Source organism: Heterodontus francisci, chromosome 10, assembly GCF_036365525.1.
Source record: "Heterodontus francisci isolate sHetFra1 chromosome 10, sHetFra1.hap1, whole genome shotgun sequence".
Lineage (NCBI taxonomy): Eukaryota > Metazoa > Chordata > Chondrichthyes > Heterodontiformes > Heterodontidae > Heterodontus > Heterodontus francisci.
In genome coordinates, this window is record NC_090380.1 from 124,008,603 (window position 1) to 124,028,695 (window position 20,093).

At 50.2% G+C, this 20,093-nt stretch overlaps 1 protein-coding gene across 1 annotated transcript in view; it reads right to left on the bottom strand.

Moving 5' to 3' along the window:
- Window positions 1-661: 661 nt before the first annotated feature.
- The window catches only part of wdr4 (WD repeat domain 4), a 52,822-nt gene continuing 33,390 nt past the window's right edge, over window positions 662-20,093 (bottom strand). The window contains 3 exon segments of the mRNA XM_068040035.1: window positions 662-1,582; window positions 17,539-17,608; window positions 18,052-18,226. Of these exon segments, the coding sequence (XP_067896136.1) occupies window positions 1,407-1,582; window positions 17,539-17,608; window positions 18,052-18,226 (421 nt within the window). The 3' untranslated portion in view covers window positions 662-1,406.

Here is a 20,093-nt window from a genome sequence, read left to right on the forward strand (position 1 = left end):
TTTCAGATTTCCAACAACTACAGTATCTTGCTGTTCTGAGGCTGTATTGCTTTGTTTATGCTGGGTATGGTAACATAGCGGTCATGTCACTGAACTTAGTAATCTAGAGGCCTAGGATAAAGATGCAGAGACATGAGTTCAAATCCGATCTCATTAAATTCAGTTAAGTGAATAAAGAGCTGGTACCAGTAATGGTGACAATGAAATTATTGAATTGCTGTTAACAAACCTATCTGGTCATTAATATTTTGCAGAGAGGGAAATCTCTGGTCCTTACCCGGTCTGGCCTGTATGTGACTCCATGTGGTTCATTCTTAAATGCCCTCTGAAATAGCCTAGCAAGCCACTCCGGTGTATTCACCACATGGAGTACAGCTGTGTAAATTAGCCCCTATCACCACCTCAGGATGGGCAATACATTCTTGCCTTGTCTGTGATACCCACATCCTGTGAACCATTTAAAAAATGACTCAATTTTCATTTCCCATTTTATTGCAACCATTTCCAAAGTCCCACTTCTGCCAATTGTGAAAAGTTTATTTTACTAAGTTAGTTTATATGCAAATATTGCATACAGGAAGTCACCTCGGAACTTGAAGCTTTCACTGATTTTTGGTATGCATGTAAGAAATCTTTGTTGCACTAAAACCCATACGCCATGTCAGCATTCATTCATTTCTTGATTTATTTTAGCATGTTCACTGATGTTCTGCACCAGGCTGAGTTGTTGCTTGTTGGCAATTTGCAAGGCTGCCTGAAAGTATTAAATGGATTCCAGTCATCCATGAACTCCTGCCCCAGTATGCACCTGGGCACTCATTCCTGATCTCAATCAAGACTTCGGGCCTCAGGATTAAACCCACCCCATTGGTCCAGACCTGTCCCATTGGGGTAATTGCTAGATCAATCAATAACTTAAAGTCTGAGATCAGTAGATTTTTGCTAGCCAAAGGTGTTAATGGATATGGAGGCTATTTGGGTATAGATATAGATACAGATCAGCCATGATCTAACTGTATAGTGGAACAGGTTTGAAGGGCTGAATGGTCTCCTGTTCCTTCGTTCTGGGTTAAATCCACTCACTGAATATGGTTCAGAGCAGGAACCATCTATGATCAACACTTGTTAATTCTATCAATTGATGATTTTGAACATTTAATTCACCCTGGCACTTCTTCAGAGTCCTCAGCTCTTCTGATTTCCCTCTCAACTCCTTCAATGGGATGCTGCAGCCCATACCTGATCCACCCATCGTCTAACAACAGCAAGCTGTCCATTAGTGTTCTAGACACGCACGCAGCTCCCCAACCAGCAGTTCTGTGGGTTCAGACTACATTCAGAAAAGGCTTGCAGTCACTGGAATGAACAATGCAGTCACAGCACAGAGTCCGGTACACAGCATCACATTACATCACAGCTTCTTCCACCTTCTGCCTTTTGCTGTCTCTGGTCATCTCCACAATTTCCAATTTCCTTTTGCTCTGTCTCTGGTGAATCCTCTGCTCTTTCTTCAGTTGATACGGGGTCATGTTATCAATGCTCATTTTGTACAGATTACTGTAGCTAACTTCAGTGGCTGAGCCTGTCAGAGGCAAGACAAACAATGGATAGATGCAGAAATCGAATCATAGGTTTTATTACAGAATGACAGATGCCTGGGAGCGAGGCGTAGGCTGCAATTTAACTGAGGGGTACAGAGAATTGAAAAATAGAACAACCTGTATTTATAGGGCCGGAAAGCGTGGCCACCAGTAAAGAAGTTAAAATCAGGGATGTTCAAGAGGCCAGAATTAACTGAGTACAGGTATTTCAGAGGGCTGGAGGAGATTACAGAGATGGGGAGGGGCGAGGTCATGGGGGCATTTGAAAACAAGGATGCGAATTTGAAAATCGAGGCGTTGCTTAAATGGGAGCCAATGTAGGTCAGCGAGCACAGGTGAGATGCGTGACAGGGACTTGGCGTGAGTTGGGAGAGTTTTGGATGACCTCAGGTTTACGGAGGGGTAGAATGTGGGAGGTCAGTTAGGACAGCACTGAAAGAGACAGGGGCAGAGTTGGGCAATGTTATGGAGGTAGAAATAGGCAGTCTTAGTGATGGCTGGATATGTGGTCAGAAACTCATCTTGGGGTCAAATATGACACCATAGATTAGAATCATAGAAAGTTTAAGGCACAAAAAGAGGCAACTTGGCCCATCGTGTCTGTCGGCCGATAGAGGATCCACCCATTCTAATCCCACCTTTCAGCATTTGGTCCATAGTCCTGCAGATTACGGCACTTGAGGTGCATATACAGACTCCTTGTGAATGAGTTGAGGATTTGTGCCTCATGGTTGTGCAGAGTCTGGTTCAGCTTCAGACAGCTGCAAGAGGAGGGATGGAGTCAGTAGCTAGGGAACGGCGTTTGTGGTGGCAACCAAAGACTCACTTCACACGTCCTAACATTCAACGGACGGAACTGCCTGCTTCTCGCGCTCGCCATCTCTGTCAGACAGTGACCAATCACAGATAGGCTTCTGACGTCTGAGACGCAAGTCCCACCTACCCCTTCCGCCTGATGTACATGTTAATGAGAGCTGTCAATCAAAGCCGAGCCACAGGCAGCCTGCTGGCGGTCACACAGGACTGGCAGCTGAATGGAAATCTTTACCGCACTGGATTCTGGCCCATGGGCTGTATGTTGGACAACCATGGGGTAGATGCTGAGAGGATGTTTCTTCTTGTAGGGGAATCTACAACTGGGGGGCACAGTTTCAGGATTAGAGATCTCCCATTTAAGATAGAAATAAGGAGAAATTTCTTCTCTGAGGGTCATTAATCTTTGGAATTCTCTTCCCTAGAGAGCAGTGGAGGCTGGGTCATTGAATATATTCAAGGCTGAATTAGACAGATTTTTGATCCACAAGAGAGTGAAGGGTTATGGGGGCCGACAGAAAAGTGGAGTTAAGGCCACAACCAGATCAGCCATGATCTTATTGAATGGCGAAGCCAGGCTCAAGGGGCTGAATGGCCTACTCCCACTCCTGTTTATGTTCTTATGGGCTGAGGCAGGGGCAAAGTCAGGCAACATTCTTCTTTGGCCTCCTTATCTCGAGAGACAATGGGTAAGTGCCTGGAGGTGGTCAGTGGTTTGTGAAGCAGCGCCTGGAGTGGCTATAAAGGCCAATTCTAGAGTGACAGGCTCTTCCACAGGCGCTGCAGATAAAATTGGTTGTCGGGGCTGTTACACAGTTGGCTCTCCCCTTGCACTTTTTTCCTGCCAACTGTTAAGTCTCTTCGACTCGCCACACTTTAGCCCCGTCTTTATGGCTGCCCGCCAGCTCTGGCGAACGCTGGCAACTGACTCCCACGACTTGAGGCGGCCAACATCCCCAGCTTATACACACTACTGAGTCAGCGGCGCTTGAGATGGCTTGGCCATGTGAGTCACATGGAAGATGGCAGGATCCCCAAAGACACAGCGAGCTCGCCACTGGTAACAGACCCACCGGCCGTCCATGTTTCCGCTTTAAAGGCGTCTGCAAACGCGACATGAAATCCTGTGACATTGATCACAGGCAACATTATGGAGGTGGAAATAGGTGGTCTTAGTGATGGCACGAATATCACGTAAGAAGCTCACATCAAATGTGACACCAAGGTTGAAAAGAGACTGGTTTGATTTCAGACAGTTGCCAGGGAGAGGGATGGAGTTGGTAGCTAGGGAACGGAGTTTGGAGCGAAAACAATGGCTGCCATTCTTCCCAATATTTAATTGGAGGCAACTTCTGCTCATCGAGCACTGAATGTCAGATAGACAGTCTAATTTAACAGTGGAGGAGTGGAGAGAGGTGGTGCTGAGGTAGAGCTGAGTGTCGTCAGCATACACATGAAAATTAACACTATGCTTTCAGATGTTGTTGCCAAGGGACAGCATGTAGATGAGATATAGGAGGAGGCCAAGGATAGATTCTTGGGGAACACCAGAGCCAACGGTGCAGGAGCAGCAAGAGAAACCATTGCAAGAGACACACTGGCTCTGATTAGACAAGAATGGAAGCAGGTGAGAGCAGCCTCACCCAGCTGGCTGACAGTGGAGAGGTGTTGGAGGAGGATGATGTCAACAGTGTCAAAGGCTGCAGACAGGGCGAGAGGGACAAGGAGGGAAAACTTACCTTTGTCACATTCACATAGAATGTGATGTTGATAAGAGCTAATTCAGTAATGCGACAGGAACGGAAATCTGATTGGAGGGATTCAAACATCGAGTCCCAGGGAACATGGGAACAGATTTGTGAGGCGACAACATAGTCAGGGACTTGCAAGAGGGAAGGAGAGGGAACTGTTAATATCAGCTAACGTGGGGACCAGGAGGGAAGCTGGGTGGGCAGCAGTTTAGTGGGAACAGGATCAAGTGTGCAAAAGGTGGGTCTCATGGACAAGATGACCTCAGATGGCATGAGAGGAAGGAGAGCGCCGTGGAAGCGGAGATTGAAAAAGTGCAGCTAAAATCAGAGACTGGAGAGAGCAGTGGGAGAGGAGCGAGAGAAAAAAAACAAAATCGACAAGTGACAGTGAGGTCACAATGAGTGCGTGCGGGGACACAGAAAGCCAGCTGGGGTTGGTATACAGGTAAGCTTTGAATTTAATCGGAATTAATCAAATATAAATAAGACTTGATGGATTCATTAATAGAACTAAAAACTAAGAATGATTTTATAATTCATCATAGAGAGCGCAACCAGCAGCAAAGGTATTGTTTCAAAAACAAGTGGTCAGAATCAAGTGAGAAGTAGTCAGGGGAAGAGTTGTAGTGCAGGAGGAGGTTATGGCGATGGAAGGGGTGAGGGTCAAGGCAGTTTAAAGATGGAAGGGATTTAAAGGTATGAGCAAGAATAAATGAGACATTGGCCTACTGGGAGCCTTAGTAGGCCAGCGAAAACCAGGAATGCTAGTAGGATTTAGCAGATAGCTCATGGGCGAGTTACAGAATCAGGTGGGTGGGAGGTGAGGCACCAATAAGGAGAGTACTGGAATGACAGAGTCTGGAGGTGATGAATGTATGTGGGTTTCCAGACTGAATGGGTTAAAGTGTGTAATGTTATGAAGGTAGAATTTTTTGGTTGGCAAGATGTAATGAGTGGTATACCACAGGGATCTGTGCTGGGGCCTCAACTTTTTTACAGTTTATATAAATGACCAAAGGTATGGTTGCTAAATTTGCTGATGACACAAAGATAGGTAGGAAAGTAACTTGTGAAGAGGATATAAGGGGGCTACAAAGGGATATTGATAGGTTAAGTGAGTGGGCAAAAATCTGGCAGATGGAGTATAATGTGGGAAAGTGTGAAATTGTCAATTTTGGCAGGAAGAATAAAAAAAGCATATTATCTAAATAGTGAGAGATTGTGGAGCTTTGAGATGCAGAGGGATCTGGGTGTCCTAGTGCATGATTTACAAAAGGTTAGTATGCAGGTACAGCACGGAATTATGAAAGCTAGTATGTTATTGTTTACTGTGAGGAGAATTATGGTGAGAAGGGCGGCACAGTGGTTAGCACCGCAGCCTCACAGCTCCAGTGACCCGGGTTCGATTCTGGGTACTACCTGTGCGGAGTTTGCAAGTTCTCCCTGTGACCGCGTGGGTTTTCTCCGGGTGCTCCGGTTTCCTCCCACAGCCAAAGACGTGCAGGTTGATAGGTAAATTGGTCATTGTAAATTGCCCCTAGTGTAGATAGGTGGTAGGAGAATATGGTAGGGAATATGGGATTAATGTAGGATTAGAATAAATGGGTGGTTGTTGGTCGGCGCAGACTCGGTGGGCCGAAGGGCCTGTTTCACTGCTGTATCTCTCTATGACCTGGGAAACTAAAAATATTCAATTGGGTAGTGTAACAGTAGGTGTTGTGGTGAGAAAAACAGAGCAGGACCACAGATATTGATTAAGATTGATAATCTAATTAGCAACCTGCTTAAACTGTTAAAAAAGGGAATAGAGGGGTTTTGTTTGGATCATGGAATGGCAGCTGCAATTCCCGTGCCACGTGGGAACTTCAGGCCACTTCATGTGTCTTGGGTGACCATATGTGCAGGAAGTGTCTCCAGTTGCTTCAGCTTGAGCTCAGGGTTTCTGAGCTTTGAGGGGCAGCTGGGAATCACTGCTGAGCATCAGGGAGCAGGAGAGTTTCCTGGATCGTATGTCCCAGAAGGTGATCATCCCACAGGCAGTAGGAGTTCAGGATAGTAGGTGGGGAGCCATCTGCAAGAGTAGGAATAGGCAGGAAGTGCAGAAGTCTTCGGGGTGCGTGCTGCTCTCAAACAGGTACTCAGCTTTGGATACTGCGGAGAGTGACGACACCCTGAAGGAGTGCAGTCCAGACCATGGTACCAATGGGCACTGGACTGTACAGGAAGGAGCAGCAAAGTGCAGTTGTTATAGGTGATTCCATAGTCAGGGGGACAGATAGGCATTTCTGTAACTGTTATTGTGAGTCCTGCATGGTGTGTTGTCTCCCTGGTGCCAGGGTAAAGGACATCATGGAGAGGGTGCAGGATATTGTGAAGGGAGAAGGGAGTGAGCAGAAGCTGTGGTACACATTGGTACCAATGACATGGCAAGGACAGGTATTGAGGTCCTAAAGTCGGATTTTCAGGAGCTAGGGAGGAAGTTAAAGAGTAGGATCTCAAATGTAGTAATCTCTGGATTACTCCCAGTGCCCCACACTAGCAACAGGAGAAACAGGAAGATAGGAAGGATCAATGCGAGGCTTGAGGCATGGTGCAGGAGGGAGGGCTTCAGATTTTTGGGGCATTGGGACCAATTCTAGGGCAGGAGACACCTATTCAAAAGGGATGGCTTGCACCTCAACAGGACTGGGAACAATGTCCTCGTGGGCAGGTTCACTAATGTGGTTGGGGAGGGTTTAAACTAAATTGGCAGGGGGATGGGCACCAGCATACAGAAGTAGAAAAGAACAAGGTGCATAATGAGAGTGTTAGACAGTCCTAGAGAAGGGAGCAGTTCCATGTTAAATGGGAGCAGATTGAAAAGGACTGCGAAGAATTCAAAAACAGGATTACAATGTATATGTGTAAAGGCACAATATGTGAATAGGATTGGTGAACTACAAGCACAAATAGCAGTATGGAAATATGATGTGACAATAACGGAAATGTGGCTTAAAAATGGCGAGGCTTAAACGCTTAACATACAAGGATATAAAGTGTTCAGAAAATATAGAAATGGGAAAAAGGGAGGTAGTATTGGAGTGTGAAAGGGGATTGTGTATGGATGTAAGGAAGTGATCGGAGGTGACCTTATCTGTGTTTTATACGATGGGAGTAGCGAGGCCACATGAGATGGCAAGCTCAAGGTGGTGGCTGTGAATATGGTTTGGGGAGTTTACATGGAGGGAGGGATTAACGGAGGATAAGATGGCAGTGAACTCAGAGGAGAGAGAGCATGATGAGTTGAGATGGAGGTTGAATTCACTGAGGATGAGAAGTCATTCAGTGCAGCGGCTGAGTGAGGAAAACTGTGAAGATAACTCAGTGAGAACATTTTTATTGTATTGGGTGGGCGGTAGAGAATGAAGATTTTTAAGTGAGAGGGGTGGAACAAAGTGAAATCTCAAAAGAGAAAGTGCTAGAGTAGTAATTCATCATGCTTTCTACCCTCTGAGTTCACTGCCCTCATATCCCCTCTCCCTCCATGTAATCTCCCCAATCCATATTCACAGCCACCCCCTGGGCCTTACCATCTCGTGGCCTTGTTACTCCCATCGTATCAATCACTGATCAGGCCAAGGTGTGATCTGGTGATAAGAACCACAGCGGGGAAAGAGGTTGAAGGTGTATCCAGGCGAGGAGGCTTCAGTTAGGAGGAAGGTGTCATCACCCATCAGCCAGGTTTCCATTAAGGCCATGATGTTGATGCAATCATTTACAATAAGCTCATGGATGGAAAGGGTCTTGTTCACAAGTGAGCAGGCATTGTGGAGGGAGATGTGCAGAGGGGCAGTGACAGCTGATCCGCTGGCAGAGTCGACACTGGGAGCAGTGGGAAGGGTGAGTTCGACAAGGAGATTGGCAAGATTAGACCCACCACACGCACTGGGTGGGAAGGTTGAGGAGTTATAGAATCAGAGTCATACAGCACAGAAACAGGCCCTTCGGCCCATCATGTCTGCGCCGGCCATCAAGCACCTAACTATTCTATTATAACTATTCTAATCCCATTTTCCAGCACTTGGCCCGTAGCCTTGTATGCTATGACGTTTCAAGTACTCATCTAAATACTTCTTAAATGTTGTGAGGGTTCCTGCCTCTCCCACCTCTTCAGGCAGTGTACTCCAGACTCCAACCACCCTCTGGGTGAAAATTTTTTTCTTCAAATCCCCTTGAAACCTCCTGTCCTTTACCTTAAATCTATGCCCCCTGGTTATTGACCCCACCACTAAGGGAAAAAGTTTCTTCCTATCTAACCTATCAATGCCCCTCATAATTTTGTATACCTCATTCATAACTCCCCTCAGCCTTCTCTGCTCGAAGGAAAACAATCCTAGCCTTTTCAGTCTCTCTTCATAGCTGAAATACTCCAGCCCAGGCAACATCCTGGTGAATCTCCGCTGCACCCTCTCCAGTGCAATCACATCCTTCCTATAGTGTGGTGACCAGAACTGTACACAGTACTCCAGCTGTGGCCTAACTAGCGTTTTATACAGCTCCATCATAACCTCCCTGTTCATATATTCTATCCCTTATGCCTTCCTAACCACCTTATCTACCTGTGCTGCTGCCTTCAGTGATCTATGGACAAGTACACCAAGGTCCCTCTGACCTTCTGTACTTCCTCGGGTCCTACCATCCATTGTATATTCCCTTGCCTTGTTAGTCCTCCCAAAATGCATCACCTCACACTTCTCAGGATTAAATTCTATTTGCCACAGCTCCGCTCATCTTACCAGCCCATCTATATCGTCCTGTAATCTAAGGCTTTCCTCCTCACTATTTACGATACCATCAATTTTCGTGTCAACTGTGAACTTACTGATCATACCTCCTATATTCACGTTTAAATCATTAATGTACGATACTAACAGCAAGGGTCCCAGCACCGATCCCTGTGGTACACCACTGGTCACAGGCTTCCACTCGCAAAACAACCCTCAACCATCACCCTCTGCCTCCTGCCACTAAGCCAATTTTGAATCCATTTTGTCAAATTGCCCCAGATCCCATGGGCTCTTACCTTCTGAACCAATCTCCCATACGGGACCTTATCAAAAGCCTTACTGAAGTCCATGTAGACTACATCAACTGCTTTACCCTCATCTACACATCCAGTCACTGCCTCGAAAAATTCAATCAAGTTAGTTAGACACGATCTATCCCTGACAAAGCCGTGCTGACTATTCCTGATTAATCCCTGCCTCTCCAAGTGGAGATTAATTCTGTCCCTCAGAATTTTTTCCAATGTTTTCCCAACCATTGACGCACTGGCCTGTAATTACCTGGTTTATCCCTGCTACCCTTCTTGAATAATGGTATCACATTTGCTGTCCTCCAGTCGTCTGGTACCTCTCCTGTGGCCAGAGAGGATTTGAAAATTTGTGTCAGAGCCCCTGCTATCACCTCCCTTGCCTCACACAACAGCCTGGGATACATCTCATCTGGGGCTGGAGATTTATCCACTTTTAAGCCCACTAAAACAGCTAACACTTCCTCCCTTTCAATGATGATATGTTCAAGTATATCACAATCCCCCTCCCTGATCTCTACACCTACATCGTCCATCTCCATTGTGAACACAAATGAAAAGTAATCATTTAAAACCTCACCTACGTCCTCCAGCTCCACACACACATTGCCACTTAGGTCCCTAACCCTTTCCCTGGTTATCCTCTTGCCCTTTATATACTTATAAAACACCTTAGGATTTTCCTTTATCTTGCCCACCAATGTTTTTTCATGACCCCTCTTCGCTCTCCTAATTACTTTTTTAAGTACCCCCCCTACACTTTCTGTACTCCTCTAGTGCCTCCACTGTTTTCAAGGCTCTGAATCTGCCATAAGCCTCCTTTTTTTTCCTGATCCAATCCTCTATATCCCTTGACATCCAGGGTTCCCTGGACTTGTTGGTCCTATCCTTCACCTTTACGGGAACATGTTGGCTCTGAACCCTCACTATTTCCTCTTTGAATGACTCCCACTGGTCTGATGTAGCCTTTCCTACAAGTAGCTGCTCCCAGTCCGCTTTGGCCAGATCCTGTTCAATCATATTAAAATCGGCCTTCCCCCAATTCCCCCTTTATTTCCGGCCCATCTTTGTCCTTTTCCATAACTACCTTAAATCTTAGAGTTATGGTCACTATCCCCGAAATGCTCCCCCACTGACACTTTTATCACTTGTCCAGCTTCATTCCCTAGTATTAGGTCCATTACTGCCCCTTCTCTTGTAGGACTTTCTACATACTGGCTCAAAAAGCTCTCCTGTATGCATTTTAAAAATTCCGTCCCCTTTAAGCCTTTTGCACTAAGACTATCCCAGTTGATATTGGGGAATTTGAAATCCCCTATTATTTTTACACCTCTCTGAGATTTGCCTACGTATCTGCTCCTCTATCTCCCCCTGACTGTTTGGATGTCTGTAGTACACTCCCAGCAAAGTGATTGCCCCCTTGTTGTTTTTAGGTTCTACCCATACTGCCTCATTTGAAGAACCTTCTAAGAGAGTGGGATGGGGAAACTGGGGTTGATGCTCATAATGAACCAGTGCAAGATGCCACAGAGGCACAGAGAGAAGCTGTAGGCTTATCTAAATGTGTACATGGGAAAACTGATGTTGTGCATTTGGATGATGTTGGCGAGAGGCAGCATGTAGGTGAGAAATAGGAGGGAGACAAGGATAGATACATGATGGGAGGGGGAGGGGGGGTCATCAGAGGTAACAGTGCAGGAGCAGGAAATAAAGCCATTGCACCTGATACTCTGGCTATAATTGGATAGATAAGAATGGTACCAGGAGAGAGCAGTCCCACTCAGCTGGATGACAGTGGAGACACATCTGGAGTATTGGCAGTATTTTGCTTTTAACAGATATTTGGCAGCGATTTATGGGCTAGAATCTATTCAGAGGCTTCAGCGGGGATTATATACATTAATAGATTCAAAGGGATTCTGGGCTGAGTGACTTGCATTTCAGTGGCCTCCCCCCACCCCACCCCCGCACACGGAGACTCCCCCTGGGGTACGGGTCCCGCACACGCCGACTCCCCCTGGGGTATGGGTCCCGCACACGCCGACTCCCCCTGGGGTACGGGTTCCACACACACTGACTCTCTCTGGGGTACAGTTCCACACATACTGACTCTCTCTGGGGTACGGGTTCCATAAACACTGACTCTCACTGGGGTACGGGTCCCACACACACTGACTCTCACTGGGATACAGTTCCACACACAGACTCTCACTGGGGTACGGGTTCCGCACACACTGACTCTCACTGGGGTACGGGTTCCGCACACACCGACTCTCACTGGGGTACGGGTTCCGCACACACTGACTCTCACTGGGGTACGGGTTCCACACACACTGACTCTCACTGGGGTACGGGTTCCACTCACACTGACTCTCACTGGGGTACGGGTTCCACACACACTGACTCTCACTGGGGTACGGGTTCCACACACACTGACTCTCACTGGGGTACGGGTTCCACTCACACTGACTCTCACTGGGGTACGGGTTCCACTCACACTGACTCTCTCTGGGGTACAGTTCCACACACACTGACTCTCTCTGGGGTACAGTTCCACACACACTGACTCTCCCTGGGGTACGGGTTCCACACACACTGACTCTCACTGGGGTACGGGTTCCACACACACTGACTCTCACTGGGGTACGGGTTCCACACACACTGACTCTCACTGGGGTACGGGTTCCACACACACTGACTCTCACTGGGGTACGGGTTCCACACACACTGACTCTCACTGGGGTACGGGTTCCACACACACTGACTCTCACTGGGGTACGGGTTCCACACACACTGACTCTCACTGGGGTACGGGTTCCACTCACACTGACTCTCACTGGGGTACGGGTTCCACACACACTGACTCTCACTGGGGTACGGGTTCCACACACACTGACTCTCCCTGGGGTACGGGTTCCACACACACTGACTCTCACTGGGGTACGGGTTCCACACACACTGACTCTCACTGGGGTACGGGTTCCACTCACACTGACTCTCACTGGGGTACGGGTTCCACACACACTGACTCTCACTGGGGTACGGGTTCCACACACACTGACTCTCACTGGGGTACGGGTTCCACTCACACTGACTCTCACTGGGGTACGGGTTCCACACACACTGACTCTCACTGGGGTACGGGTTCCACACACACTGACTCTCACTGGGGTACGGGTTCCACTCACACTGACTCTCACTGGGGTACGGGTTCCACACACACCGACTCTCACTGGGGTACGGGTTCCACACACACTGACTCTCACTGGGGTACGGGTTCCACACACACTGACTCTCACTGGGGTACGGGTTCCACTCACACTGACTCTCACTGGGGTACGGGTTCCACACACACTGACTCTCACTGGGGTACGGGTTCCACACACACTGACTCTCACTGGGGTACGGGTTCCACTCACACTGACTCTCACTGGGGTACGGGTTCCACTCACACTGACTCTCTCTGGGGTACAGTTCCACACACACTGACTCTCTCTGGGGTACAGTTCCACACACACTGACTCTCCCTGGGGTACGGGTTCCACACACACTGACTCTCACTGGGGTACGGGTTCCACACACACTGACTCTCACTGGGGTACGGGTTCCACACACACTGACTCTCACTGGGGTACGGGTTCCACACACACTGACTCTCACTGGGGTACGGGTTCCACACACACTGACTCTCACTGGGGTACGGGTTCCACACACACTGACTCTCACTGGGGTACGGGTTCCACACACACTGACTCTCACTGGGGTACGGGTTCCACACACACTGACTCTCACTGGGGTACGGGTTCCACTCACACTGACTCTCACTGGGGTACGGGTTCCACACACACTGACTCTCACTGGGGTACGGGTTCCACACACACTGACTCTCCCTGGGGTACGGGTTCCACACACACTGACTCTCACTGGGGTACGGGTTCCACACACACTGACTCTCACTGGGGTACGGGTTCCACTCACACTGACTCTCACTGGGGTACGGGTTCCACACACACTGACTCTCCCTGGGGTACGGGTTCCACACACACTGACTCTCACTGGGGTACGGGTTCCACACACACTGACTCTCACTGGGGTACGGGTTCCACACACACTGACTCTCACTGGGGTACGGGTTCCACACACACTGACTCTCACTGGGGTACGGGTTCCACTCACACTGACTCTCACTGGGGTACGGGTTCCACACACACTGACTCTCACTGGGGTACGGGTTCCACACACACTGACTCTCACTGGGGTACGGGTTCCACACACACTGACTCTCACTGGGGTACGGGTTCCACACACACTGACTCTCACTGGGGTACGGGTTCCACACACACTGACTCTCACTGGGGTACGGGTCCCACACACACTGACTCTAACTGGGGTACGGGTCCCACACACACTGACTCTCACTGGGGTACGGGTTCCACACACACTGACTCTCACTGGGGTACGGGTCCCACACACACTGACTCTCACTGGGATACAGTTCCACACACAGACTCTCACTGGGGTACGGGTTCCACTCACACTGACTCTCACTGGGGTACGAGTTCCACACACACTGACTCTCACTGGGGTACGGGTTCCACACACACTGACTCTCACTGGGGTACGGGTTCCACACACACTGACTCTCACTGGGGTACGGGTTCCACACACACTGACTCTCACTGGGGTACGAGTTCCACACACACTGACTCTCACTGGGGTACGGGTTCCACACACACTGACTCTCACTGGGGTACGGGTTCCACACACACTGACTCTCACTGGGGTACGGGTTCCACACACACTGACTCTCACTGGGGTACGGGTTTCACACACACTGACTCTCACTGGGGTACGGGTCCCACACACACTGACTCTCACTGGGGTACGGGTCCCACACACACTGACTCTCACTGGGGTACGGGTTCCACACACACTGACTCTCACTGGGGTACGGGTCCCACACACACTGACTCTCACTGGGGTACGGGTTCCACACACACTCACTCTCACTGGGGTACGGGTCCCACACACACTGACTCTCACTGGGGTACGGGTTCCACACACACTCACTCTCACTGGGGTACGGGTCCCACACACACTGAATCTCACTGGGGTACGGGTTCCACACACACTGACTCTCACTGGGGTACGGGTCCCACACACACTGACTCTCACTGGGGTACGGGTCCCACACACACTGACTCTCACTGGGGTACGGGTTCCACACACACTGACTCTCACTGGGGTACGGGTTCCACACACACTGACTCTCACTGGGGTACAGGTCCCACACACACTGACTCTCACTGGGGTACGGGTTCCACACACACTCACTCTCACTGGGGTACGGGTCCCACACACACTGACTCTCACTGGGGTACGGGTTCCACACACACTCACTCTCACTGGGGTACGGGTCCCACACACACTGAATCTCACTGGGGTACGGGTTCCACACACACTGACTCTCACTGGGGTACGGGTCCCACACACACTGACTCTCACTGGGGTACGGGTCCCACACACACTGACTCTCACTGGGGTACGGGTTCCACACACACTGACTCTCACTGGGGTACGGGTCCCACACACACTGACTCTCACTGGGGACGTGTCCCACTCACACTGACTCTCACTGGGGTACGGGTCCCACACACACTGAATCTCACTGGGGTACGGGTTCCACACACACTGACTCTCACTGGGGTAGGGGTTCCACACACACTGACTCTCACTGGGGTACGGGTCCCACACACACTGACTCTCACTGGGGTACGGGTCCCACACACACTGACTCTCACTGGGGTACGGGTTCCACACACACTGACTCTCACTGGGGTACGGGTTCCACACACACTGACTCTCACTGGGGTACGGGTCCCACACACACTGACTCTCACTGGGGTACGGGTCCCACACACACTGACTCTCACTGGGGTACGGGTTCCACACACACTGACTCTCACTGGGGTACGGGTTCCACACACACTGACTCTCACTGGGGTACGGGTCCCACACACACTGACTCTCACTGGGGTACGGGTCCCACACACACTGACTCTCACTGGGGTACGGGTCCCACACACACTGACTCTCACTGGGGTACGGGTTCCACACACACTGACTCTCACTGGGGTACGGGTTCCACACACACTGACTCTCACTGGGGTACGGGTTCCACACACACTGACTCTCACTGGGGTACGGGTTCCACACACACTGACTCTCACTGGGGTACGGGTCCCACACACACTGACTCTCACTGGGGTACGGGTTCCACACACACTGACTCTCACTGGGGTACGGGTTCCACACACACTGACTCTCACTGGGGTACGGGTTCCACACACACTGACTCTCACTGGGGTACGGGTTCCACACACACTGACTCTCACTGGGGTACGGGTTCCACACACACTGACTCTCACTGGGGTACGGGTTCCACACACACTGACTCTCACTGGGGTACGGGTCCCACACACACTGACTCTCATTGGGGTACGGGTTCCACACACACTGACTCTCACTGGGGTACGGGTTCCACACACACTGACTCTCACTGGGGTACGGGTCCCACACACACTGACTCTCATTGGGGTACGGGTTCCACACACACTGACTCTCACTGGGGTACGGGTCCCACACACACTGACTCTCACTGGGGTACGGGTTCCACACACACTCACTCTCACTGGGGTACGGGTCCCACACACACTCACTCTCACTGGGGTACGGGTTCCACACACACTGACTCTCACTGGGGTACGGGTCCCACACACACTGACTCTCACTGGGGTACGGGTCCCACACACACTGACTCTCACTGGGGTACGGGTTCCACACACACTGACTCTCACTGGGGTACGGGTTCCACACACACTGACTCTCACTGGGGTACGGGTCCCACACACACTGACTCTCACTGGGGTACGGGTTCCACACACACTCACTCTCACTGGGGTACGGGTCCCACACACACTGACTCTCACTGGGGTACGGGTTCCACACACACTCACTCTCACTGGGGTACGGGTCCCACACACACTGAATCTCACTGGGGTACGGGTTCCACACACACTGACTCTCACTGGGGTACGGGTCCCACACACACTGACTCTCACTGGGGTACGGGTCCCACACACACTGACTCTCACTGGGGTACGGGTTCCACACACACTGACTCTCACTGGGGTACGGGTCCCACACACACTGACTCTCACTGGGGACGTGTCCCACTCACACTGACTCTCACTGGGGTACGGGTCCCACACACACTGAATCTCACTGGGGTACGGGTTCCACACACACTGACTCTCACTGGGGTAGGGGTTCCACACACACTGACTCTCACTGGGGTACGGGTCCCACACACACTGACTCTCACTGGGGTACGGGTCCCACACACACTGACTCTCACTGGGGTACGGGTTCCACACACACTGACTCTCACTGGGGTACGGGTTCCACACACACTGACTCTCACTGGGGTACGGGTCCCACACACACTGACTCTCACTGGGGTACGGGTCCCACACACACTGACTCTCACTGGGGTACGGGTTCCACACACACTGACTCTCACTGGGGTACGGGTTCCACACACACTGACTCTCACTGGGGTACGGGTCCCACACACACTGACTCTCACTGGGGTACGGGTCCCACACACACTGACTCTCACTGGGGTACGGGTCCCACACACACTGACTCTCACTGGGGTACGGGTTCCACACACACTGACTCTCACTGGGGTACGGGTTCCACACACACTGACTCTCACTGGGGTACGGGTTCCACACACACTGACTCTCACTGGGGTACGGGTTCCACACACACTGACTCTCACTGGGGTACGGGTTCCACACACACTGACTCTCACTGGGGTACGGGTTCCACACACACTGACTCTCACTGGGGTACGGGTTCCACACACACTGACTCTCACTGGGGTACGGGTTCCACACACACTGACTCTCACTGGGGTACGGGTCCCACACACACTGACTCTCACTGGGGTACGGGTTCCACACACACTGACTCTCACTGGGGTACGGGTTCCACACACACTGACTCTCACTGGGGTACGGGTTCCACACACACTGACTCTCACTGGGGTACGGGTTCCACACACACTGACTCTCACTGGGGTACGGGTTCCACACACACTGACTCTCACTGGGGTACGGGTTCCACACACACTGACTCTCACTGGGGTACGGGTTCCACACACACTGACTCTCACTGGGGTACGGGCTCCCACACACACTGACTCTCACTGGGGCAGATAGCCAATGTCACCTACCCTGGAATTCTGGCCAATTGGCACAAATAACCTCTTGGATCCTCAGTTGCTCTGGATGGTCTGGAATTTCCTTTTGGAAAGATGCACGGATGTTAGTATTCACATGGATTTGCAAAATATTGGTGCAGGTTTGGCTGCCACAGAAACAGTCACAGAAAGGAAATCGCAGAAAGGTCATCCCAGTTCCCCAGACCAAGCAGTGAGTGAATAAATTGGGTTCGAGAGCCTTGTGATGTAAATCCCTCTCACCGAACATTAATTTGTGAACACTTAGAATCCTTTGCCCCAAGTCCGACTCTGAGCAGCTCCTTCTGTCCACAGGATGTGGGGAGTATCTGTACCTTCCCAATTTCACTCCTTCCCTACAAACCACCCTGTCGTTGATCTTTAATGATCTCTGACCCTACCCCATTATCGACCTTGACTGATCTCTGAACCTGCCCCGACGTTGACCTTTAACCCTGCCTCCTTAATGTTGACTATTAATGAATAGGCCCCCCATCGCCAACTCACCTGCCACAGCCCCTCCTGCAGTCGGTACAGAACAGCCACCTCACCATCCAGGACCCAGAGCCCCGCACTGTCATCGAATGCCAAATCCCAGGCTCGCCGTTTCACTGTGATCGTCTGTCGGTGAACCAGTCTCAAAGCTTCCACATCCAGCTCGAATACATGCACTGAGGAGAAACTGACCAACCAGGGCTTCAGTACAGGGAACACAGACAGGGCAGTGTCACATAGCACTGTGTCACAGAGTAAAGCCCCTTCTACACTGTCCCCATCAAACACTCCCAGGGCAGGTACAGCATGGGGTTAGATACAGAGTAAAGCTCCCTCTACACTGTCCCCATCAAACACTCCCAGGACAGGTACAGCACGGGGTTAGATACAGAGTAAAGCTCCCTCTACACTGTCCCCATCAAACACTCCCAGGACAGGTACAGCACGGGGTTCGATACAGAGTAAAGCTCCCTCTACACTGTCCCCATCAAACACTCCCAGGACAGGTACAGCACGGGGGTTAGATAAAGCTCCCTCTACAATGCTTCTGTTGAAGGTGCCATATTGCACTGAGGTTTCAAAGAACAAAGAAAATTACAGCACAGGAACAGGCCCTTCGGCCCTCCAAGCCTGCGCCGATCCATATCCTCTATCGAAACATGCTGCCTATTTTCTAAGGGTCTGTATCTCTTTGCTTCCTGCCCATTCGTATCTGTCTAGATACATCTTAAAAGACGCTATCGTGCCCGCGTCTACCACCTCCGCTGACAACGCGTTCCAGGCACCCACCACCCTCTGCGTAAAGAACTTTCCACGCATATCCCCCCTAAACTTTTCCCCTCTCACTTTGAACTCGTGACCCCTAGTAATTGAATCCCCCACTCTGGGAAAAAGCTTCTTGCTATCCACCCTGTCAATACCTCTCATGATTTTGTACACCTCAATCAGGTCCCCCCTCAACCTCCGTCTTTCTAATGAAAATAATCCTAATCTACTCAACCTCTCTTCATAGCTAGCGCCCTCCATACCAGGCAACATTCTGGTGAACCTCCTCTGCACCCTCTCCAAAGCATCTACATCCTTTTGGTAATGTGGCGACCAGAACTGCACGCAGTATTCCAAATGTGGCCGAACCAAAGTCTTATACAACTGTAACATGACCTGCCAACTCTTATACTCAATACCCCGTCCGATGAAGGAAAGCATGCCGTATGCCTTCTTGACCACTCTATTGACCTGCGTTGCCACCTTCAGCGAACAATGGACCTGAACATGCAAATCTCTGTACATAAACTTTCCCCAGGACTTTTCCATTTACTGCATAGTTCACTCTTGAATTGGATCTCCCAAAATGCATCACCTCACATTTGCCCTGATTGAACTCCATCTGCCATTTCTCTGCCCAACTCTCCAGTCTATCTATATTCTGCTGTATTCTCTGACAGTCCCCTTCACTATCTGCTACTCCACCAATCTTAGTGTCGTCTGCAAACTTGCTAATCAGACCACCTATACTTTCCTCAAAATCATTTATGTATATCACAAACAGTGGTCCCAGCACGGATCCCTGTGGAACACCACTGGTCACACGTCTCCATTTTGAGAAACTCCCTTCCACTGCTACTCTCTGCCTCCTGTTGCCCAGCCAGTTCTTTATCCATCCAGCTAGTACACCCTGGACCCCATGCGACTTCACTTTCTCCATCAGCCTACCATGGGGAACCTTATCAAACGCCTTACTGAAGTCCATGTATATGACATCTACAGCCCTTCCCTCATCAATCAACTTTGTCACTTCCTCAAAGAATTCTATTAAGTTGGTAAGACATGACCTTCCCTGCACAAAACCATGTTGCCTATCACTGATAAGCCCATTTTCTTCCAAATGGGAATAGATCCTATCCCTCAGTATCTTCTCCAGCAGCTTCCCTACCACTGACGTCAGGCTCACCGGTCTATAATTACCTGGATTTTCCCTGCTACCTTTCTTAAACAAGGGGACATTAGCAATTCTCCAGTCCTCCGGGACCTCACCCGTGTTTAAGGATGTTGCA